The following is a 26,337-nucleotide window of genomic DNA, read 5'->3' on the forward strand; positions in this document are numbered from 1 at the left end:
AAAAAGCCTTACAGAAGATTAGTGGCACTTTACTCTATGGGCTGTGTGGCCAAACAGACCAGTAAATACTTTCAGCAGGTGATGGGAATGGTGCGATTCTTCAGAAGAGAAAAAAATTACATTTTCTTCCATCCCAGAAATACTTCACCCACTTGAACGCTACTTCTTTTTATTATGGAACTTGTATCAGCTGCCAAAATGGGTACATGTGAAACTACTGCCACTCCTGCAATGATCTGTTATATAGGATACACTAATTTGACTGGTATGTATGAGTAAAATTACAGTGGGGTTTCCAGCTGGAAGGGACTGCAAGTGAGCAGTTTATCATTTAAATGTATGGGGAGTAATTCAATCACAGGAGGCTGTTACCACAACACAACGCAGGGAAGAATAATCAACAGCAACACAATGGCCCCTAACTACAGCAAAACAGTTTCCAGCCCTTTCAGATGCAAAACAAAGAATAAAACAAATCACAAACAAAAACCCCTCCACACAGATAGGAAAGCTCAACAATGGAATCAAGGGGAAATAGGGGATATCTGCATCAGGCTCAATGGCATCCTTTCTCCCAGGCAAGTACCAGCTTTTTATGCCTGCTACAGCCACTACGGGTATGTGATGGTAACACTCAAAATCAGAGAAATCCGTTCTTCTGCTTACAGACCCACTGAGAGTGGGTCCCACTGACTCACACGGCCTGCAGTCTGATCACATTCTTCATTTGGGATTTTGACTTTTCTCCTGTCCTCACTCAGACTATCAACACTGCCATGCACCCAGATTGAGAGAGAAGGTCCTTCCAAAATTTTTAGTTAAGCTCTTTTCATCCTTTTGATAGTACTCCTCTCTTACTCTCCCTTCAGAAACACAACATCCCTCCAGAGCTGGGTCAGGAAAGCCTTAACGTGTGGGGCTGCAGAGAGAGTTTAAAGAGAAAAAGTGAGGGGAGAAATACTAAAAAACCCCAATGATATCCCCAACAAATCCAGCATCAGCAAGGACGCAGAAATGACCATGTTCTGTATCACTTTAAGTCTGCAAAAGTTAATGTACTGACAAGTGCCTATATCTAAATGTATTTTCAGGCAGAGAATCCATAGCATCAAGGTGTGTAATAATGCTCTGTTTTCCACATGAAAGGGAGTCCCTCCTTAAACAGGAATGTACCTCTACCATGAAACTGCTGGAAAAAGTAATCAGTCACGAATAATAGTCATAAAACCATTTTGATACTTAGCACTCCTCCATGGACAATATCATTATACATGGCTTAAACAAATCCCTCTAGCACACAGTTGCATCTTTTCATTTTCCTTAAAGGAAACTCAGGTAATTTATTTTTTCTTTCCCCTAAAATACATTTCATTTCATCTGCAAATTCAAGAAGCTGACTGGCTGAGAAAAGCCAAATTCAGAGCTTGTTGGGAAACTCCAAGGCCAAGTGTGAGACATTTAATTGCCTCAGGAATAAGTTTTCTACAAGATCCATCACTTATTCTGCAGAAGATCTGCAAAAAGGAGGTGGTGGGAGGGGGGGATGGAGATCCCCAGGTTAATGACTGTTCACATACCCTCCAGCTTTTCAGAACTTTCCCAGAAAAATGGCATTTACGTTGTAAAGCCATGTTGTGCACGATGCAGATCCAGGAACTGTAACCCCAGATGCACAATTCACGTGCAAACCAGCTAATTAACACCAGTCTGCCAGCTGCACCAGAAATCACAGCGGTGACCGGGGTATGAATACCACAGACCCAAATCAGATTTTTTTCACCCCTCACTGATGAAAACTACTTAATTCATTAGGCACTGATGTTAACGGTGACATTTTTCTATTCTGAATGAAGTCTGTTCCAGTGCTTGCTGATACCTTCAGCACTGACCTTCGGCCAAGCGCAGGAAGCATCACCCCTACCCGTGGGCAGAGCTAGTGAGGTCTCCCTGCAGCCCCTGGGGTCAGAGTAAGTGGGGTTTGAAAAGGGGGGGGAAAGAAACGTTTCCACTGTTTTCTGACTAGCGGGTAGTCTGATACAGATTGCAAGTGACAGTGCAAAATGGGTGTTTATGGGCACCGTCAGGCCTGGGAGAAGGAAGAGGGGAACCTGAACCAAATCTGACAGGTGCACCGGTGAGATGAAGATGCAGAAACTCTTCCCCTTTGTTGTAATTAGAGACACACACACCACACACACACACACACACACACAGAGTCTCCTCTGCAAAGCACCCTGCGAGACAGGAGCACGGCTACTTCAGTGACAACGCTGGTGAGAAGAGGAGTCAGCTTTTTCTAAATGCATTAGTAAACCAAAGAAAGGGTAATTTAGACTCTCAACTAAAAACTGCACCCTATCGCTGCACTTGCTGGCCCCCTCCCCCCGATCCCCTGAGCAGCATCACTCAGATGATGCCGGAAAAGAAAGCAAAATGGCTCTTGGAGGAAGGCTTTAAAGAGAAACTGCAACGTGGTTTAGGTCTGCCATGGGGCTGGCGCTTTAGAATTGGGGGTTCAAGTGCTGCCGCTTCTCCAAACCAACAAAATAAGTGTTATGTGATGGGCAGGATCCCAGCGAGCTGCTGCCTTAAAAACACGGTTTCCAGAGGCACGCAGGGCTGAAGGTGCACTCTGTAGCCATGGCAAAATTCTTCAAGAGACGTCTCTAAAGGCATACGGCACTGCAAGATGAGACTATAATTGCTGGGACTGTTCAACAGGCCGAGTAATTTTAAACGCAGCGCTGGAGTTTGGAATGGTTTTTCAAGAAAAGCAGAATGAGTGAATGAATGGGATGATTTTACAGGCAACAAATAGATTAATTCTCTCAGCAATGCCACGTGCAGCCTTTAGAGAAGAGCGGAGGGATTTGTGATTGTCCGTCTGTCCTACTCACCGGGCACCACTCCTTTGATGTCGCTTTCCATGTTCATCCTGTTCTTGTGTGTGAACTGAAGGATCAGTTCCTTGGATGCCTCAAACTGCTGTGTAGCCATCAGCCACCGAAGGGACTCTGGGAAAATACTTTAAAGATGGAAAACACGTTAGGGTCGCTTCCGAGTTTCTGTCAGAGGAAGAACTGATTGTGTTTAGCTGCTCATTTAACTGTTCATGAGCTACATATTTATTTTCAAAAAGCAGGAGAATCACTTACGAAACAAATAAGAGGGAAAAGTTTCAGAATGTGCAAATTAATTACATTTTCTTTTACACTGATTCACAAATGATAGAGGAACTATCCTATCACCTAGAAATAGGACATATTAGAATTTTATAACATATTACGTGCTCTGTGTAATTGTTAATACAATTTTGAAAGAAGTGGGAGAAGGAGGCAGCACTGTCTGCAATAGACATTTGCTGCCAAGCAGGGAATGAATGAGATCTGCAGTTAACACACGGTAATTCAGACCAAAAAAGGAAAATAGCTGACAGAAGTGATTTGGATTCTCTTGTAAAGATGGAGAAAGGAAAGAGAACAATTACTTTTTAGGATTATAATGGAACAGATTTTTTTAATTTTTAAACACGTCAAAAATCTTCTCCCACATATGCAGGCTTTAAGCCGTTCTTTTCTACAGGTCAGTATTGCGTACGCTCCAGACAACATTCAGCTGTTGCTCTAAAAGTTTCCCCTAGTAAAGACAATATCATGTTAGTTGAGTTGCCTTAAAAATATATACATGCATACAGAGTTACAAAATAAAGAAGTTTATTTCCCATTCAGTTGTTTCCTTCAAGTGCTGATATTCACCTGAGTCATTAGTTTAACTGATTCTTCTTCCTTTTTTTTTTTTTAAATGAGTTTATTTTAATACAAAACCAAAAGAAGTATGTAGATCTTAAAACAAACAAAATCTCCCATACTTCTACAAATATGTAAACTTTCAGATCTGACTCCAAGCATATTTTTATCTTCCAAAAGACCTGAGAAAAAAATTAACAACTAATTTTAACTTCAAATACCTAATAAAGCTCAAATTTACTTCAGAAAGCACTGATCTTTGCTGTGGGTGCTGCCTCAGTTCTTATACTTCTGGGCAGTGGACCAGGCAATTGCACCATTACGGCACTATCTTTTAAGGCTGATGCAATTTGGCAGACAGCTTAGCGAAACCACCATCCTTGACAGAGAAAGTTGTGTGTGTGGGTTTGTTTTTTTTTTTAAGAAGAAGAAAAAAGGAGAGAAGTCAGGCAGACTGCAATACAAATGATATCAGGCAATAAAAATACATAACAGCCATGATGACAGCCATTCAGCTTGACAGCTTATTTACTACCACTGGTGCTGCACAGATGCTTTGCCATATCCTCCTGCAAAAAGTCCTGTACTGCAAATGCATATTTGAAAAATTAAGAATTTCTTTGAATGCAAAAACTCCCTGTCCTTGGCTCCAGAGAGGGGGTAGAGGAAAGGACCAGCGTTTTACAGTTGAAGAAAAGAATGAGGGGTGGGTGGGTATGGGGAAATGTTCATCTCCTGTTACACAGCTGCTACTTGGGAGAGGAAAGGGAGAAGAGTGGGAAGGACATTGGGAAAAAAAATCCTAAGCCCAAGAAATCCTGAGAGTGAAGAATCCTTGACAACCAGAAAAAGGCCAGGCAGGCACCATGCATAGCTGGAAGGAGAACCACGATCCTGCCCCGATGCAGAGCAAACCCGTGCCCATGGAAAGGGTGCAGTGTGTCAATTAGGGGTCTGCCTCAGGGCAACAAGTCCAGTTATTACAGCTTTCTGTATTGGTGACAGTAAATCCAATCTAACAACACCAGAAAAGACTTGGCCACCCCTTCCCAGTCTTCAGTTCTGGTTAGAGTGAAGCAGAAGTTTATTTCAGATTATTGATACCTCTGCCGACCTTCATGGCATGGTTCTGTCAGGAGCTTCCTGCGTCCAAGGGAGAGGAAATAATCCCTCTGTGTAACTGGAGCTCCCCTTCCCTTGTGGCTCTAACGCACAGACACACTTTGAAAGGAGCCTAATTTCTATCAACTTATTTTCATATGTTTGTAACCAACCCCTGTGCTCATATCCAGCTTACGTGGGTGCCTCTCTGCCCTTCCAGAGCAACCCGAGAGCTCGGCAAAGGCATCTGCTTGATGCGCAGGTGTCCCAGCCCACCAGTCCATCCCTCCTAGACACATCTGCTTCCTCCTTACTCCCCATCCATGCCGGGCTCCCCGCTCTGCTCAGCCATCTGCCTCCTGGGGATGGTACAGCCTGCCACGTGCACGTGGCCGGGACCAGAGCAAGTCTATAGGTGGGGGAGGGCTAAGGCCCAGCACGGAGGGGCAAACAGCTCTCACAGCAGGAGAGGGAAGCAAAGGGAGCAAGGGGGAGGCAGCACAGGGGCTATCGCAGCGTCTGCTGTTGGACTCACTGCTTAGGGTACACGATGGGGAATTAACAAGCAGTGCAGTTTTCCACTTCTTTTATTACAAATCCGTTTTCTTCCTCCATCTGTAACACATGCTGTGGGTCCACGCTCTATTCCTCAACACAATACCCGGGGAAGAGGGGAGGAAAGGAAAGAGGTAATAGAATGGTAGCACTTTCCAGAGAACATGCAACAGATGGAAGAGAAAAGCCTAAGAGAGAAGTGCATACTGTACCGACTGCCTAATTAAACAGGCATCCTAACCAGAGTCCGTTTCTGCAAATGCAAAAAACCCCGAGGAACACAAATCCTGTTACCACTATTTATCAAGCTGTCGCATCACACGTTATATAAGGGAGATCTATTTGCGTGATCTGCCTGTCCCGTCCAGCCAAAAAGCCACAAGCTCTTGCAGATTAGGAAATAAACATTAGCATTTCCTATTGCTTTCAGTGTCACCCAGGGACAACCTCTCATCAGGAACGTACGAGACCCTGACTCAGCCACCTGGAAAACGTGCTGCCTCCACAAGACTGCTGAGGGGTTACTGCTGCCGTCAGGTGTCTTCATACTATTGCACCTACTTTTTGGACACAAATATCTATAAACATTATGTTTGATATTGGGTTCTATCCAGTGGTGGCTATAATGCTTTCCAGCTGGCGGGCATCCCAATAAGAGGTTTTGGAGCAGACCTGCACGTGTTTGTATGTATATAACATATGGCAGGTTTGGGAGAACGGTATTGTACATTAACAAGAACACTCTAGCTTATTCATCATCAAGATGAACACTGACAAGATGAGACTATTTAGATGCTATATGTTGGAAAACGGGGAGGAAAAAACCCCCACAACTGTTATCTTGCAAAGGACTTGTAACTTTCCGCCGTGTGCTGTGTTTTACCCTCAGCCCAAGCTGCAGCATGTCTACCTCTGTGAGCTTGGGCATGTCTACCTCTGTGAGCTTGGGGATAAGCGAAGAAATCCCAACTGAGGGTTAACGCGATGAACACAGGAGAACTCTGTAAGGCCTTCATGCATTAATAGAAAAATAAATATACAACTGTTAAAAATTCTTACATACTGTAACAAGTTTTTATGTGTTGCAACTTGTCAGGCATTACAACTAGCAGCTTGGCATCCCATGGTACATAAACAGCCTGGTCCTGCATGGTGTGGTGGCCTTTTTCCTCATTTTTTTCAGTGTAGGCCAACTAAATATTTTAGTCTTGTTAGAGTTATCTTTAAAACGAACGATCTAGTGTGTTGTTACTGTCGTGGTTTTGTACACCACTGCTCTCGTAAGCCTCTGTTGTGTTATGCCGCCACTGCGTGTCACTATTAAGACAGAACAACAATAAAGATTTTTTGAGAGAGTTAGAGAGTCCTGGTGGGGATGGACCTGGCACCGTCTGCAAGGTGACAGCCACCCTACTTATCTCAGGACAGCCGTACCAATGCCGCAGCGCTGCCAGTGCAGCAGGCAGAGAGGAGTGGGAGCAGCTGGGAGGGGAGGATTCCTTGCGGGAACGATCCCAAGCCGCTGCCCGGCACAGCCCGGCCGCCCAGCCTTCGGCACAGCGTGGGCTAATTTTGGCAAAATTGAGCAGGCAGTCTAGCTGAGGGCTGGCTAGCTCACACACAGAAGACGTCCAAGCGTGCTTGTTCGCAAGCTGACGCGTGTTATTTTTAACCTAGCTTGGCTAACCCAGGCCAAAGAAACCAACAGTGACAGCCCAGAACCACAATATAGGTTTTAATGGAAATATTTAGCTGTACCGGCACAATCTAACAACAGCTAGGGTGAGATGCATCTTCTCAGGAATAGTTTTCACCTCTAAAGAGGAAGCGACAGCCAGAATAATTGCAAAATACAACTTTGCTCAGCAAGAGAGGACCATCTCCCAACTTCCCACCATGTGGCAGCGTGTAACCTATGTGCGTGCTACACAAAATTACAAAATTATTATTTCATATTTCAAAGTCAAACCTTTGCAAAAAGTGAATGGAAGAACAAAGGGAAAGGCTGATACATATCGCAAAGCACACACACTTTCCGACAGTGAAGCACCACCCAAGTCCAGCATTAGGAGCTCGCGTTGCCTTTGACCTGACAGGAGGAAGAAATACTTACACCCAGTAGAGCAGCATCAGCAGGAAAGGACAGATGATGACTGCCTGGAGGACCTGCCAGTCCCTGCAGAGGGCAGCCAGCCCCGGCATGAGGAACTGCCCTGCCATTTCGATGAAGCTCGCCACCATGGTAATCATGAACCGGTGCCCGGGAGGACAGAGCTCTATCCCTGGAACACAGAGCACACGCAAACGCATTAGCCTCCCACCAGCAAAGGCACCCACAGAGCATCTCTTTATGAAACTTCCAGGGATTTAATGTCATTCAAGACCTTTGCCAAAGTTATGCACTATCACATAAATCTTGTTTCCTCCTGTATTTAGGCTTCGAATACCCTAGCAGCTCTAGAGAAACCCATTAGCAGTTGGCTGTGGTGTGAACATTGCAAATTCCATACACCTATTGCGTCTCCTGCAGACCTGCTGTATCCTCATTGTCAGCTTTCCTCCAGTCTCTGCCTAGAGAAGCATTTTACCAAATTGTAAGATATTTGGTTTTTTAAATGGAATGCAGGGTAAAACACAATCCAAAGATTTTGGGTCGAGCCTTTTCACACTTCTCGGAGACGCCGCATGCCTTTCCAATCAGTTTGCTGGGAGGCAGAAGAGCACAGCTCTCGGTTGGATACAGCCGCCCAGCTCTTACGGGATGCCACTTGCCCACAGTTTAATATGCTACGACTCAGCCAGTTTCAAGCTGGATTTTGCTGAGTGAGTTGTTTCTGGGTTTGCTTTTTGTTTTTGTGACAGCTAATCTTGATCAACTTTCAAATGAGCCAGCCTTCCACCTGTCTTATCCTGTCCTCCATCCTTCCTTCTGCTGTGGGGCAATTTGCTACTATCACCGTCATCACTGGTTGTCTCGGCTGCCTTGTGGCAAATGAGATGAGTACATAAAAAGTTTCTTTAAATGCTGAATTCTGGCTACCTTTAATCAGTCCTCAGAAATGAGGATGCATTTATCAGCATTATAGCCTTAGAAAAAAAATAATCACAGAAGAAATAGCAGAAAAATTGAACTGCCTTGTAGAAACATATTCAAACAATTTTTTCATCAGTAGGATTGCGATAGAAGCCCCTATTTCATATTTCCCATTTGCCCACATTCACTTCTACAGATTTACAATTAAGCACAATAAACCTGCCACAAATGTTGGGTAGTACTTATCGGCATGCTGTTACAGAAACATAAGCTTGTAAACATTCATGATATGTTGCTATCAGCATTGTTGTTTTTCCTTGCGATATTTCCTATGGTTGTTTTAAATTAGAATTTAACAATTGTTAAAATTCTAATTGAAAAGCTATAAGATAATAGGAAGAGATGACAGCTGCTCCTTCATTCACTCCCTCATCAGTAGCTTGTTCAGCATTTATCGCTGTAACACAGATTTAAACTAGCTGACCAGGAACTAGCTTGTAGATCAAATGTGAGATTAAACACCACACATTTCCCTTCGCTTTCTTTTCAGCCAATAACAAAAAACTATAGATGGATTTTTGCCAATACAGAAGGAAAATATATCTGTTGTGAGGCAGCCCTAATTTTCATTAGCTTAACCACAAACACAGCAGCTTTGGAAAAGAAAGGGGGGAAAAACCCCCTCAAAGACTCTCTCCCTTGCTATAAAAGGCTTTTACATTTTAATTAGGAAAACAAGATTAAAACACAGAGCTCCTTATGACATTAATATGGTTTCATTCTTACTAATGAAGTATCCCGAGCCTAGGCAATTTTTTTTTTATTCTATGCAAAGAGGTCACTTCCGAGTATTTCTCTAATCTTCAAATGCAGAGCAGTTCTGTTTGTTTTTCTAACCCTTCAAGTCGCAGTTACTCACACTTCAACATTCCTTCATTAAGTACAAGGACGAGCTTTGTTGCTATAGAAACGGGAAGTCTGCATTAGATAGGTAAGGCTTTGGCATTCCAATTGCATTGCTTAGGTTAGTATCAGATAAAAAAAAAAAAATCAATCAAGAGAACAACTTTTATATGAAGTCAGAAAGAGGTGTCCAAATAATAAAACTGTATTTTATGAAGTCGCTAGTGCATAGTACATAACTCCATATGCAACAGTTATTCATTGTATAGAAAGAAAATAACTTCAGAGATTGTTTAGCATCTATCATCTCTGGATTATCACATGCATATGATCAATTTTTGCCTGTTCTTCTAAAAAAGCTGGAGAAGACAAAAAAAAAATAATTCCTGCTGTAGCTGAGTGAGCATGACTTTCAAGTGACATCAGCAGGCGCTCCGTGTATATGAAATATCACATCTCTGTTGAAATGTTCAAGATATTAGGACAGCCTACTGAATTTGTAATATCTCTGGCATCAATTTTATATGATAAAACATTCAGCACTGCAGTTTTTAGCATGCATTTAACAATCAACCTTTTCCCACCGCTGCCAGCAAAGCCACCCACCACAGCACCCAGCTCCAGGTAGGGCACCCTGCTGATGCTCACGTCTGTGCCGTGATGCACGCAGGCATGAGGCCTCTATGGCTGCAAGGTTTTCCACTCAGTTTGCATGATAAATTACCAGCTCACACAAAATCACTACAAGGCAGAGGACAGCTTTATCCACCCGTGGCAAATCCAGCAAGAAAGCTCCAGCTCCTCCACTCAGTGAAAAGGTTTCCACCTCAACTTCTTTGTGGAGCACAGAGAGTCAAGCAAACTCGTCATACGCACAAATCATGGAAATTACCATCAGTACCAAACAAACATCCGTTTGCTCTACTTGGAAAATTTTGTGTGGGCAAGGAAACAGGTGAGGAAATGATTTTGCTTCCTTGCCCAGCATTTCTACTCTAGGCAGCACAGTCAGAGCGGCAGATCCAACTCAGATGCCTGATTTCCGTAAGTCTCAGGCTAACCATCGTATGGGCAAGTTGAAACCTGTACACAAAGCAGTCCTGCAGTGCTTGTACAGTGAAATCAGACATGCCCAGGACACGTGAGACAGACGTTCTGACCATCAGCAGTAACAGTGGGGGCCACAAGCGCCGAAGTGGGACCCAGCCAACCCCCGTGGCAGAACTGCTCCACACACGCTGCAAGTACGATCCAGCCTGAAGGCAATGGCCCTGCCACACGTGGGGTGCAGATCCGGTCCCTGTAGGCATCGCTGACACCAGGCACTGAACACACGAGGCTCATTGCACGGCACTTGCCTCTGGCTGGGGAATGCAGAAATAAAGTGTAGAAATCCTCCTTTTGGATCCTATTCTGTATGTCCTTCCTTTACAAAAATGACCAAATCAATGTTTAGCAGCCTCACAGACCACAAACCTGCCACAGGGAGAGTTGGCGTGAACTATGCCCCTTCTTACAAGGGATTCAAGCATTTTTGGGGGCTGCCTGATGCGCTCAAAGTAACCCTACTACTAATGTGCAGGACGTGCAGACACACGTTCTGGCATGGAAGGAACAGCACTGGGGGCAGATACGTTAATCCTGCCTGCCTGCAGCGATTTGTACCTGAAGTATTAAACCTGGTAATGAACAAGGGCAGAGTAAAAGTCTGTGTGTGTGTATGAGCGTATGGATGTGTGAGAGCAAGTGAGTAGGCACCAGAAGAATGGGCAGAGCACGGGGTGAAAGGAATGGCACACACTCGTTGTGCCGATCGCACCCTGCCCGTGATTTTGTTCAAGTAACAAAAGGAGGAGCAACAACCTGACCTACAGATAAGGTGTCAAGAAGACGAAGAACAGAATTGAAGTCATAAAATACCAAGACCATGAGAAAAAAGAACAGAAATACATTATTTGCCTGAGAATTATGAGGGATGAGAAAAAACAATGAGGGGAAAAAATTGTAAATATCAACTCCTAAAGGATATGAAAAGTAGCCCCAAACTGGTTTGTTGCTGCCTGCCAAGAACAACCTCAGGGATGTGATGAGGACGCAGCAGCCACTGACTCTTGTCCTCTGCATCAGACAAGTGACCCTGGCCAGACCACGTGGACATACACCTCGGTACTTCTGAGCGCGTGGGTATGAGAGCATGCATGAATGAAATCTGGGAGAGAATGAGTGTGGTTGTGCAAACTCTGCCTACTTAGAGACTTTAGGGAAAAAAAAACATAACTTTCTCCTCCTAGATAACTCAGCGAGACACCATATAGAAACCCCTTGGGAAATATTTTCAAATATTGACCAAAGGAACCACAGCAGCTATATTGGCTAGTGACAAAAGCCAAGCTCAGGGAAAGGACTTTCAAACCAGCATTTCTTGTATACTAAGAGGACCAATTTCAGAGCAGCTACCCCACTACTAAATCCACTGTCCTTTTTCCTGACCCATAGCATTGCAGCAATGACCCTACTTAACTCCTGAGTGCCACACACACCCCTAGGATGCGATAGTTAAACTTTCTAGGTATGAGCTGAAGGAAAAGCCCCCACTGAGGAGGGCTCTGTCCCTGATGCTCCCCACACTTCCCTCTGGAGGCAGCCTTGGAGATGCCCTGGGCTGGCTTCCCTCACTGGTGTGGTCCCCCCCGAGCAAGGGCAGCCCTCGGGTTTCAGAGGAGTTAAGTTTCATGAGGGATGCTGACCTGAGAAAAGCTGCCTCAGATGCCAATGAACCTACAGGGCTTTGAGCTTGGTCAGATTTTCTGACCATCTAGCTTTAACAAGCAGGTTGCCAGGGTACACTCTTGCATCTTAGGTGAATACAGAGTCCAATAGAGGGTTCAAACTTGCAGCATTTTCCAAACGTGTCTAAAAAGCATGATAAGTAGTTTTTAGGACCAGGAAAACAATGAGCTGAGGGCAACATCGTTACATGCAAGCCCTCGTGTGATCCACATAGCATGTTATGTGACAACAGCGGCAAGGTTAAAGTAAGATTTTCTTGACAGACCAAAACAAAGAAACAACTGAAAATGAGAAGTTCTTTGTTATTTGCTAGGAGCCAGCCCACGGCACACCAACGGAGTTGAATCGAGTAAGATCTCCCAAGCAGATTTTGGAATACTGAAATTACTTCTCTTTTAATGGGGTTCATTTTCTCTCCCTCACTCTGCCCTTTTTCCTCCTGATGTAGTCCTTTGGGACCCTCCTTGGAGAGAAGGGAAAGCCAGAACAAGCCTTCACAGGCAAAAGCAGGTCCATTCCACGGAGCACATGAAGCACTGGGAGGCCCTTCGGGAAGCGCCATCTGTGGTTTTGCCAAAGAGAAGCTGCGTATAAACTTCAGTGAATTACTTCACTACAGTTACATGGTACTTGAACCAGCGCATGCCATTTATGTCATCTCATCTGGAAATAGGTGTGCCTGGAAGAACTCAGGGAGCGGAGCAGAAAGGAGGACATTTCTAGAGTCAGGCCATAGGTGGCTGAGGTATGGCACATCTCAGACCTGCACATGTCTTTGGAGCATCTGCTGATAGCCATTAGTCCTGAAAGGTTTTACTTTTTTATGGTTTTTCAGAAACCTAGAAATAGCTTGCAAAAGACAACAGGGCTCTGAATTATTCCCCACCAAAATCAATTGTCCCCAACAGCCGACCAAAAAGGCTGGGATTTACAGAAAAGGGCAGGACTCCAGCACGTATCTCTTCATGGCTGGCAAAATCTAGGAAGATCCCAACACTGCTGACAGCTCAGATGGGATATCGGGGGGAGTTAGAGCTCCGAGCAGGACCAGGGCACTCTTCCCACCGGCACACTCACGAGCTGCACGGGCCAGAGGGACGGGCCAGGAGGGCTCATGGCTCAGCCCCGCCTGTGCACGACCGCGAGCACTCGGACTCGTCGGGATGCAGGCAAGGAGGGAGCTAATGAAGAGCCTCTGCGACGGCACGGGGGCTCAGCCCCACAGCGCGCAGAGCTGCTCCCTGGCACGGGAGGCTGCTGCCCCCGGGCACCAGCAGAGAAAAGGATGATAAAAGCACAAGTCAGAGAGCAGGTTACCTGCAGCAAATGCTACTGGCACTGGTGACAAGGGGCACATTGATTTTAGATCGGAAAGGGCAAGTAGTCTTTGCTAACAGCTTCTCCTCTCCCTGGCACTGGGATGGAAAAAAACCCTGGGCTGATATCCTTGACCACAATTTTTCAGACAACCTCTTGTCCAAAGAAGATGGGAAATTGAATTAAAATTGCCCAAGTATTTTGTGGCCTGATATCTGCAATGCTGCCCTCTCCCCTTTCCCGTTGGCTCCTCTATCCCACCCTCTCCACCTGCAGCTGTGGAAGGAGTAGTGCATCTGGGAGAGACGGACTAATGAACAGGTGACCAGGGTGGACTACGGTAAAATCAGATTAACATCAGCTCATGTCACCACAGAGCATGGCCCTGCGTAGCCCACTTCCTCCAAACCCCGCCGGGTGAGCTGTCATTGCCGCGAAGGGGTTGAGGGCCACATCCCATCCTTTCTCACTTCTTCTTGTGCACTAGTAACAAATAACTTGCTTCAGATTTCAAAAACCCTCTCATTTGTCTTCAAAGGCTGACATTTATTCTCATAGGATATTTGCACTAGGATGAATAGCAAATACTTTTATTTAAAGAAAAAAAAAGTTGTAAGTCATTTGCAAATAATATACCAAGAGGAAAAAGAGGTTAAATCACACTGCCTGAACAACTCTCTGGCATTCACTCACCCATCTCCAGTCCCAAAACACAAAGCAATTCTTGCACCGCAGCCCAAGTGCTAGCTACATCAGAAACCACAAGCTGGCTGCTTTTTGTGCCTTTGCAGTTTTCTCTCCCTGCCCTGTTTCAGTCTATGAGCCACCAAGACTGTAATTATACAGAAGTATCCCTTGGAGAAAATGGCCAGGACAAAGCACCTGAAGCCTGAGCAACAGCATTCCCACTGAAACAAGTCCCCAAGGAGACACGCTGATTCTAGATTCACATTCACAGTTTCCTGTTAAGAAAAAAAAAAAAAAAAAAAAAAAATCACCATTTTCGACTGTTTCCTCCATATTACTAGACCTCCAACACTCTTAATTCCCTCCCTCCAAGGACCCCTCAAGATGTTCCCCTATCCCAAAAGGGAGGAAAACAATCAGACTCAGATGAACAAGACCCATACTATCAGTTCAACAGAGGAAAGCTCAGGCAACATAGCGTTACGTGCAAAATGCGGGATGCCAGAAATTGCCAGTGGTGGCAGCAGCATCCTAAAGCACCAGTGCTGGGTTTGCCTCTGAGCCCCAGCAGCTGCTCAGTTCAGTCACGAATAAAGCCCAGGCTGAGGCACTACGACAGGATTTTGAGTTTGGACTCTGCTTTTCCAAAGAGCACAAAAGGAAAGAAAAAAAATAATCCTAGACCACTTAGTTTTCCAAGCTCTTCAGCACTTCCAGCACGTCCTACCACTGCTGTGCTCCCCGAGCTGAGCCTTTTGGTATGACAAACTCCGGCACCTCCGTCAGGGCAATCTTTAAGACTGCTGGGAGATGACCCCGTCCCTGCTGCTGCCGTATTTCCTAATTCCCACCAAGCTCTCTCAAACCTCAGGGACCACTTCTTCCTCCAACGGTTTCCGTGGGATTTGCCCTCCACTCTAAACAGATCATCTTGCTATATATTCCTAGAAAAACACGGCCCCCAGACTGGCTTGTGGCTAGCCAACAGATACGATTGCAGCAGAAAATGTTAATAACTCCCAGATAAGCCCTTAAGTTTGCAGCTGGCTGCTAGGGGGAAAAGTAAATAAATAAAATCCAGCATATCTGCTTATAGCTACAAACTTCTAAGAGCTGCAAGTCCTACCCAAGGGCTACGTACACTTCTCATCCCCATTAGAGCTGGCTGAAACAGCCCAGGTTAAGCCCGCACTTGCTCCTGGCTGTGTTTAGACATGGAACCCATTTGTAGGTTGTCTTTGCTGTCCCCAGTAGTAAGGGAGGAAGCACCACGTGTAAATACAGTTCATTAGAGATCAGCAAACAAAGTAGCACGTAGAAGGAAAGGTTATCCCGCGCACCACAGTGCACAGACAACTGTGAATTGATATAAACACAGGACAGAGACAGAGTGCAAGAAAGGAAAAATCTAATTTCCTCTCTGGAGAAATCCAATCCACTGCCAAGCAAAGACAGCAGTAATAGACTGAACCTCCAATGGCCGAGTAAGAAAAATGGGATTATTTTCCCCCAACAGCACAGCAGGACCAAAGTTATTCTAAAACACATCTATGAGGTGACACAGGTGCTCCTTCAAAGCTACTTTTCTAAACATCATAGATTTGGTGGGGGCTTCTTTTAAACACACACTAGACCCCATTTGTATCTAAATAACTCTTTTAATGTGTGTCAAATCAGTCGTCTGTGCACTGACATAACCCGAGCTGATGGGGCCGTCGGACTGTCTCCAGGTCAGGCAGCCAGCGTGACCCCTCGGCAGACACGCGGTGTCACTCTTCACTGCTGACCAGCACAGGTACCCCGTATCTACTGGATGGAGCTATCAGATCTATTAGATAGGTAGATATCTGATCAGAATAGATATCTTTCTTACTAGATCACACGTTCATTTTGTATACAAGTAGCAGGATAGTGCTGAATTTATGATCAGAAAAATGCCTTTTAGGTCAACTACTTAACCTCTGCTGCTGTAAACGCTACAACGTGCACAGAGAGGCACAGCATGAAAAAAAAGTAAATGCTGCTACCCTTTTTGTCCAAAATCCAAACAAAGCTCAAGGTGCAACCTTTCTCTCTCTTTTCCTTCCATGCACCTGACACCCTCCTGTAAGGCACAAATGGGTAACACGCCAACCCGATTTCAGGCCGGGTATTGCTCAACTGCGTCAGGATATTTCAGGAGATCTTCTCCCAGCTGCAATCAGCCTGTAGCTGCCCACGGGCAGAGGGTTTGGACCACAGCCACGGAGCCAGCTGGGGTTCAATGCAGGGACATTCACTTGCCCCCCATGAACGCAGTTGTGGGAGTTGGGGACCACCTGGGCACCAAGCGCGTGCTGCAGAACCCCTTCTCGGGGCCGGGCTCGCTCGCAGCAGGGAGCTGAGCAGGGCAAGGGCGAGTTCGGCTCCTCCAGGCACAGGAGACCCCGAACAGCGGCTGTCCAGCCACTGTGTGGGACGCAGCAATGCCTGCAGTCATGCTCTGGATCGAAGCTGGCTCCCAGGGAGCACACGTCGTTCTTCATCCCGTAAGCATCTGTATTTGCCGAGTTTTACATTGCACAAAACAACAACATCTTACAAAACAGGCGTCTGATTGCCTAAGAAACCTTTAACATACTACGCTGCCTGCCATTCACTAAGTAATAAAACCAAAGAAATGTTAAATCACGTTTGTGGTAATGCAGCTGCCATCTATCCCACTCCCAGAGGAAAGCAGCAGCATCTCTGCTGCTGCCATGCAGTAGCTCCCAGCCAACACTGATTTTTTATGACAGTTCCTATATGTGAATAGTGGCATTATGATACAAAACCAGGAGGATGGCCCTGGAAACCTAAACAGCAGTGACAAAGAGTGTAAGAAAATAGTAGATACAGAACATGCTAATTTCAGAATAAAGATGTCTTAATTTAAATGCAATTAAAAAGTGATTAAAAAGCTCTGTGATGACATATATCCTCATATACATTAACCGCTATCTATAAAAATATTCCTCTTCCATCTCCAGTCTATAACTTCCTACCCTCCCCATTAAGAGACTCTCCAAACCTGTACCAATATTTGATTATTTTTGCACAAAACTAAGATTGCGTAGAAATATATTAGATTCTTCCTTGTTCCAAAACGATGGCTTGCTTTAAAGCAAATGCACCACCGATCACAGGAATACTTTGCAAATCGAACACCTCTGCTGTTCACCACAACTGGCCCCTTTGCTCTTGGCAGGATCTAAATCACAACTGGCATCTTTTTGACGGGAATGAATGAGAGCAGATGAAACAAAAACCAGTGTGAGAGGTATCAGAGAAGCTCATTTTCTTTGATGCTTCAGATGAAAGGGTTCTGCATCTGTATTTGTTAGCAAATTTTTAACAATATTGTAGCCACTTAAAATAAGAACAGAGAAGAAATTCAATAGCTGCAAATTTGCATGGCAGTCTCTTAATTAACCAAGTGGCAAATAATACTCCAATAGCAGCTATTTCTAAATGTTTGCAACCTCCAGACAGATGACGGTCCTCAAAAAGACAAGAACAAAGAAAAAATAGCCTGACAGGTTTATTAAATGTTTCCCAGCTTGCTGAGACAGCAGGGCAGTGAGGAGCAGCCCCTCTCTCCTCAAGCGCTGATCCCACACGAGATGATCCTGCAGGCAGAAGCTTTTCACCGTCACGCCGTTGGATGAGTGAATAAATGCACCAAGCCCCGAATTCCCAGCAGAACTGCATATTGCTAACAAGAATTTGACACGGGAGCCTCGAGCTGTTTGCAGCCTAGCTTACCAAGCAGAAAAGACAAGCACGGAGGAAACCTTTAAACGGATGGCCAAGAAACGTGCTTGGTGCTCCCTAGGTTTTAATAAAGCACCGCCTGCCCTGCACGCCCTCCCTCGCCCCGAAGGAGGATGGCTTGTCTGAAGCATCGCACACCAGGCACACAACCCCAGGAAAGAACCTTGCTCCTTTAGCTTGTGTAAATCTAGTCATAAGCCCTCCAAATGCTTATATACAGAGTCTAAGCAAACTTTTGGGTGGTTGGTTATTAAACTCTCATACATACAGCTGTAAACACACATGCACATATATAAAGGCAAAACCCCCTAGTCCCTTTTCTTTTCATGAGCCCCTGTGATGTCAAAAGCAATCAGTGGAAATTTGGGTGATGCCCTGAAGAACCCCATGTCATTTCAGAGAACCTGAATTGCTCAGGTGGCATCACCAGCGTCGGGGAGAGCCCCCGATACCACAGCACTGGCTAAAGGCATGCACCAAGGGCTGGCAGACAGGCAGGCCATTTAATCAAAAGCAATTAGCAAGCATCCTTGTGAAAGGCTGTCACACTTTTGGCCCCTGGGGCATCCTTGTTCTTAAAGATTTGTGCCAGGCACTCTGGATAGATGTTTCATGAACACTGTGAACGTGGAGCTTGGGAGATTCAGAGCCAATAAGCCGTTATATTTTGGGTGCTTTCACTGGAGAAGGCAGTGCTGCCCAAACTAACGCGGTGATTCTTGCATTAATAGTCCTTTGTCTCCGCGGCTCAGCGTCAAACCTGACACGGGTCTGGGGAAGGCAAAGGCAGGCAGACAGAATGGGAACACGTACACGACGAGCAGCGACTGCGTCAAACAGTGCACGCAACCATTACACCTGAATCGGCACAAGCAGGACAGCCCCTGGTCAGATCTCCCCTAATTTTAAACCTGTGACAATACAAAAAGAAAAAGGAGGCTATGGTAGCATATAGGTGGTGAGAAAACTTCTTCTGATACAAAAGCAGCCAACGCACAGTTAGAAGAAGTACAGGTATTGTTTTTTCTCCTCCATTTGCCAATGAGCTTTCATTTTCTAAGTAACATTCCCATAAGGGAGGAAACAAAAATATATTCTAGGCGAAAAAGGAAAGACCAGTGAAGATTTCATCTTGGTCAACTGATCTTAAAGTGAAAAAGATATGACATCCAACCTTGGGAAAAAACCTGCTTCCTGAAGCTATTAATGTTACCGTAATTTTCCTTCAAAATGAAGTCCTAAGTTTTTAATTACATGCTTTTATTATTTATATTAAATACATGGACTGTGTGCTGTATAGGACACCTTCCACCACTGCGCGCGTGAGGAGTGCTCTGTGCGGTGGGCTCTGCTCGTGGCTGGTTTGCGGGCAGTTCCGCAGCGAACGGCATAATTCGATGAGTTCAGTGAGAGTGCAGTTGGGGAAAGAGCATGCCCTCTTCAAGCACATCTCTGTTTCCAGCCAAGGTTAACTCAGGAGGGCAGCACCTGTAGTTGCACACACAGAGGTGAGTGCAATGGAACATCCCTCACCTGCTGCTGTCACATACGTAATTAAAATGATCTCATAATTCCCAAAGCTTAAACATGCCTTACATTTTTTCCTTGCTACCTTTACAAATGCCATCTACGAAAAGTTTTTTCCACCTAAAGTACCAGAATTCCTTGAAATGGTAAAACCTGACTTGAGAGTGAAGAACAACAAAAGGGAAACTGGCATTATAATGTCTCCAGCATCTTGTATTTCCCTGTAAATTGCTGTGCTAAGGATATCCGTGCAATACCAAACCAGACCACCCAAAGACATCCATCCACTGGGACCTGAAGTTTTCTCAGGATCATCCCTGAAAAAACGGGTGAGTTTGTTCAAGAGTATCACACAGCCAAGAAGAACGTGTAGCTTTACAAGGATAAAATACTAATGTATCCTGATAAAACCACGGTAAGAGCTAAATATTTCTGCTGAATGGCTGGAAAACCTTCTATTGCTTTGCAGTAAGTTTGAAAAAAAGGAAGTTCACATTTCTTAATATCCTCCTTCTGAGGAGGCTGGCAAGTATTGCTAGAATACGCCGATCTCCCCGAGCAGAAGCCATCCTTCTGTGGAGGACGCTTGCTTTTCTCCAGTGAAAGACCTCTTTCAAGAAAACTCCTGCCACTTACAGAAGAGTTCAAAGATGGCAACACTCGCCGATTTGTTCCAAATAAAACCAGAATGAATTGCTGAGCTAATTAATAACACAACAGTAAAAGGAAGCTGAGCTCCTTGGAAAGAATCCAGCTGCAGTTCATAGAAAGGGATTTCACTTGCTCTGATTTACAATGTCAGTAAACTTTGTACACATCGCATCTACAGCTAAAACTGTGAAGATGTAGACGTGCCCCTGGGAGATAAATGACTGTTAATCTTTTCTTGCCAATTCCTAAGTATTTTTTCTGTGGCAGTTCCTATTGTGTGGTGCTTCGCTGTACCTGTGATAGTGCAAAGTCAAAGACGTGACCTGTGGGTAGAGGTAATACTGCCCAGGAGACCAGCTGGCAGAGCCTGGTGCAGACCCCACCTTGCCTAGGTACGGCACGCCGTGCTCTGAAGGTCAGAGGAGTTTTGGGAGATTGTCTCTCTCTAAGTTCTGCTACTTACTTTGAAGACAAATGCACACAGCATTTCTCCATTAAGATAATCACATTTTTGTTTATGTGCAGCAATACTTAAATTACTTACAGTACGTAAATGACAACATGACTTTTACATGGCTGCTTCCTATGCATCCAATGCCAGAGGAGCAAGGCACGTAGCGTTAGGTTTCCCTTGCTCGAGCGAGTAGCTTCAGGTACGTCAGAAAAACTTCCCATATTTACCTCCCTTTTGTAGCAAGAGAAATGTGTAGGGGGTGGGAGAGGGAGGCAGTGTGGCAGAAAGGAGATGGTGGCAATAGAGGGAAGGGAACCAAACTATAGACCCATTGTCCCCAGCTCATCATATCTGATTTTCTTCCCACATTGAGCAATGAACAAATCGCTCAGTTGCTCGACCCAACAGAAATAATTCACTTACGGTTTCCAAATTTTCCTCTGGATCATCTTGCAGAGCCAGTAAGGAGATAAGAAAGAAAGGGCTGAACTGGAAAGGTACAAGAGCTGAGCTCAATTTTCAGCTCAAATAGCGATTTGCTTTGTAACCATATTCAACCACTTAAAGGAATGCCATAAACTAGACAACAGTTTCCATCTATGAGAAAAATGTTGGGTGACTGGAGAGAAAAGGCTCTGTGGCTGATGCTGCTGTGCCTGGCGTCATAAGGGGTCCTCAGCACCCCCACGCAGGGCTCGAACACCATCACCTCCCCAGGGCAGGTCCTCGTACCTGCTGGCACACAGCAAACGTGAGCGCACCGCAGGTACACTTCCCCTCTGGCACGAACACGGCAGAAACCTCTTAGGGACTGGACTGGTTTACATGGGAACTGAGCATAACTAAGTCTCAAAAAAAAAAACCAAACAAAAGAGACATAATTTGAAAAAATAAAATTAATGTCCACTTATATTTATATATGTTTACAGAAGCAGAGAAAATGCAAACTGGTACTCTGTCTTGCTGAGTGATGTTTCTAATCAAAATCTGAAGAAAAAAAATAAGAGACATTTGAAAGTGTGGTAAACCCTTCAGCTATGAAAGACATGCAGAGAGCCCTGCCAAAGAACAGTCATGTTTATTATGCTGAACTCTGATGTTTGCTCAATGAAGGATAAAGCTCAGAGGGCTGTATAATTGGGATACATCTGGAATTCTGAGTCAAGGGCAAAAATAAATGAGTAAATAAGGAGGAGTAACACGAGAGAGTGATAAAAATAAATAAAGAGCAAAACTGTTCAGAACTACAGGTCCTAAAAAATAAAATAAAAATAAATTATAAGTTACAAACCAAAAAGCCTCCATCACCTAAGAGGAATAGGCATATTATGTCATTTAGGAACTAGAGTAAGAAAAACAGTCATTATTTTTCTTTCTAGTTTTCACTGTTCAAAGTGCTGTCATAAAGAGAAGACCTTTGTCTGCTTCAGATTTTACTGAGGGATTGGAGGAACTTCTGAATGATGAGATTTGAGGAGTGTAGATTTGACCAAAAAAACCCCACCCAACCCCAAAAAACCAAAACCCTGATGCCCGCACGTCCCACCTGGAGAGCCCTTCCCAGGGGTGACCACTGCTCTGCTGAGCTCTGCCCACGCTCCCCACACAGGAGCGGCCAGACCCCCGGAGAAAGCCCTTGCACGAGGCTGTCGGGAACCGAACAGCAAGCAAGTCTCTCTACATATCCCTGCCCATTTGCACGACGCTTCCAGACATAGGGAATGTTTAATCACTGCTTTCTCATCTAAAAAAAAGGGGTAGAACTGGAAATCCTGGAAAACTTGGAATTCAGGCTGGAGCCACCGGGTGCTGAAGCTGCTCCAGGTGGCTCCCGAGCGATGGGCAAGAAAGGGGCTTGCACCGGCAAGCGCCCTCCTGCAGCACTGCACACCACCAGCTGCTCCCTGGGGCAAGCTTACCCTCAGGTTTCTAGGAACAGGAGCTTCTGCTATTGTCACGTTTCCTGATTTTAACAGGAATATGTGGCTATATGGCTACACCACGATAAAATACAGAAATCCTACCCGATAAACAACAATTCAGTTAAGCCATTTCTTCAGTCAAGCCATTTCTTCAGTCACTTCCTCACATTTGTAATTTAGCCAGATGTTTCATACGGAAGGAGGAATACCATTTCTACCAAGAATAAGAATAGACAGAAGTAAACAAAACCCTCTTTGTCTAAATAAACCGGCTTTCCTTTCTAGCTCTTACCCAAAGGAGAGGGAACATCGGGCACTCCCAAACGCTGGCTGACACAACGCCCTGGCGCACCCTTAGGTGAGCGAGGTGCTGGGCATATGCTGCTCAGCCCCCAGCCTGCCAGAGCTTCAGAGGGAACATGCTTGCAAAGAGTTATTTGGTGCTGCGTTGTCCTATGATGCTGCAATAACTCTAAACATCAGAAGAGCCCAGCCCCTACAATCATCATTTCAGTGGAAAAACCTCTGTTCAGGGTGAGCCAGGGCCAGACTAGTTGTGTGTTTTGTTGCTCTGTCACACCCAAAATCACTCCTCTCTGTGTCCAGGTACCAGCATAATACACCATTAATTTTTTATTTTTTTTTAGCATGTAAAAACTCATAACACTATTTTTATTTGTCATTATGAGTTTTTATGTTGCTTGGGATATCTGTGTCTGTTTACAGACATACCCAAACAGGTCAGAATTTGCCCGAGAAAGAAATGTGGGACTCTGCAGTCCTCATTTTAACACAGAAAAGGTTACCTGTCAGTCAGGGTATGTAGGTAATATCTGTGAGTGAAGAACAAGCACCACAGGCTCGCCTTAAAATTTCTCCTGGTTTAATTTGAGTTAATGTCAAGTGCCCTGCTACCAACAACAGAAACTTTCATTGGAAATGGTTCTCCTTTTAGATTATACATTTGGCTAATTTAGAAATGTGAGGGAACGACCGATCAAAAAGAGGTCTTCCCTTGCAGTGGTTGAAGGTCTGTTTGCAGGTCCTTGGGAACAGGTCCGAGAGGCAGGGAGCTTTTCCTGCGACGAGCAGGGCTGACTGCATCACCGTGGTACTTGTTCTGCTCCACACCTGCCTTGATGCGGCTCTCGCAGGGTTGCTCCCACCACCCAGCCACCACGTCCTGCAGGGTCCACCACCGATGCTGAAGGTCAGGGTCTGCTGAGCCCGGAGCGTGCGCAGCCCCCAGCAGTCCAGCTCATCGCTCTGTCCCTGGAAGTCAGAGCTGCAGGAGCAGCCCAAGCCACAAAGCAATCACCCAACTTTGTACGCAGTTGCAGCAGAGCGGCATGGGAGAGTGCAAACACCACCAAGTCTCAGAGCAGGAAGAGGTGAAGCACCCTGTTATTTTCCCTGCTCTGCACCCCACATCCATGGCACAGAACAAGTGCACTGGCGGTGGCAGTAGAGTAGAAAAGGACCTTTTCAATGAAAAAAATATTCCAAAGAAGCCAGCTAGCTTTTGCCCGCCCTTTCACTCTTCAGCAAGAGACTGGCATCTCCCAGTGCACAGATGTGCTCCTTTGCATGCTAAGACTCACTCCCCTGCCCTAAGCCCCCTACTTGCATTTTCCAGCATTCACTACCTGAGGGTAACCTGCCAGTAAATGCAGAGGACCCATACTCCAACAATACACAAACTCCCTGCAACAGTTTCACTACCAGTAATGGGTTTCCTTCACCAAAAATGCAGATAACACACACCTGTGCCTTATAACCTTCACCCTGAGGTCTTTTTTCTAACTTGGCCAGAAGCTGTTGCTCAGATCATTTTGCATCTGACAGCGTAGGACTATAAATAACACATCCACAACACAGCCGAGTACTCACATGCATTTGATTAAAATAAACCCATCTAAAAGGGAGGCCACCTTTGAAATGGAAACAAATAGATACCAGAAAGCCGAAGGATTTAAAAGCCTGAGAATTGCTGAGCTAATTACAGCCAGGCTGCTATCTCCATCACTGAGCTGATATCACCCACAATGTTTCTGCATAATCACATAAACAAAAAAAAGCAAAGCAAAAGAAAATTATAAATTTATTTATTTATTTTTTTTTTAGGGGTGTGTGTGGATTTGGGAAAGGGATTGAGAACAACACAGAAATTAAAAAAAATAAAATATAACAAACATATCTAGGTTAATATATTCACTTATAACTGACAGAAAGTGATATGCAAGCTCCTAAAAGGACAAGAACAAACACAAGTAGCACAGGTTTGGAACAAGGCAAACCATCAGCCCCTGCCTTGCCCAGCCCCGGGCTGGCGAGGAGATAGCTGAGCTTTGTCACTCGTGGCCCTCCTCCCTTTCAGGGAACTCAATTTATAGCCAATTTCTGAACTCCAGATATGAGAAATTGGAAATTCTGATATAGATGCAGCCTTTGGGTTTTAGGCAGCACAGCTTGGTTTTAATATTGACCCAGCTGACTTGTGAAGAAGCATCTGCAAACAGCAAAGAAGATTAAGATCTGAAGTGTCGTAGCGACTTAATTTCCAAATCCTTCTTCAAAACTGGAAAACTCCCCGTACAGTTCACCACATGGAGGAGAGCACGGAGCAAAAAATATCCAAGTTCTGTGAAAGAAGGAAAAACGTAGGTGTGCGAGGCTTGCACTGATTTATTACTGGCTCATCAGTAGCTAACATAAAACCAACTTTAAAAGCAACAGCTGTAAAATATTTTTAATATTAACTATCATTGCACACTCTTCCTCCTAAGAAGATACAAATATTCAAACTTGATTTTTCAATTTGAACAAATGCCTGCACAGGCATAACAGAAAAGAAAAAAAAAATGTTAAGAAGGGGAAAAAAAAAAAGAAAGAAAAAACCACCCCTGCTTTTTGGTATCCTCTCCCTTACCTTAACTTAACTTGAATAACTGTATTCAAGTACAGGTCCTAAACATACAAACTCTAAGCTTCATTGTTTGGGAAACTGAATTAAATTTATTCGGAGATGAATGTGAAATAAACAACAGTGTTTGGAATTGAGGCTAATAAGGACATCTTCATGTCCAAACATTGTATATCTACACTAAGCTATTTATATCACCTTTAAAGCTCAAGGCCCAACTATTAATTTTCATATATCACACGAGATTCAATTGCCTATTAAAAGGCTCTTCCCTTTTCCTCGCTAGTCAATTATTCATTAACCTCCTAGAAACATTCATAGAAGGCACAATTTATTTCAGGAAAGAATAGGAAATTGTCATTATAAAGACATCTGAATTATATATTTCTTTATGACAGAACCAGAACAGTAGGTAACGGGACACTTAACTGGCCAACATCAGAATAAGCTTCAGAAGAATTGTTTTGGACATTATTTTTTATATTGAGAGAGCCATATGATCACAGCAGCAGCAGCAAATCAACATTTTCAGCTCACAAACATACTTCCAGCAGAAAGAGAGCCTAACCTTAGAAACACTCCTGCAGTCCACAAAACAAGTTACCCTGGCTCAGACCCTTCAGTTACTTTTTCCCGTGGCGATCGATCACACTGTTTCCACATGAACAAATCATGCTGAATTTTAAAGTAGCCAAACAGACATTTTTACTACGGGAAACATCGTTATGTGTAACAGACAAGGTTTAATTAACACAAAAATATAATGTATAGACAACCACTCTAAGAATGTCTTTATTTGATCATACCTTGTACCTACAGATATTTCTCACCAAACAGTAGACGGTCTCTCTGTTCCAGCCTCTTCCTTCCATGGTTTCACACCTAAACCACTAAGTGACTGTGAGCTGCAGTATATGCAGTCAGTTCGTATTTAT

At 44.6% G+C, this 26,337-nt stretch overlaps 1 protein-coding gene across 1 annotated transcript in view; it reads right to left on the minus strand.

Annotated features, from left to right (window-relative positions):
- The window catches only part of SLC22A23 (solute carrier family 22 member 23), a 114,291-nt gene that overhangs the window by 26,862 nt on the left and 61,092 nt on the right, over positions 1-26,337 (minus strand). The window contains 2 exon segments of the mRNA XM_075744952.1: positions 2,898-3,025; positions 7,516-7,684. Of these exon segments, the coding sequence (XP_075601067.1) occupies positions 2,898-3,025; positions 7,516-7,684 (297 nt within the window).

Source organism: Balearica regulorum, chromosome 2, assembly GCF_011004875.1.
Source record: "Balearica regulorum gibbericeps isolate bBalReg1 chromosome 2, bBalReg1.pri, whole genome shotgun sequence".
Taxonomy (NCBI): Eukaryota; Metazoa; Chordata; class Aves; order Gruiformes; family Gruidae; genus Balearica; species Balearica regulorum.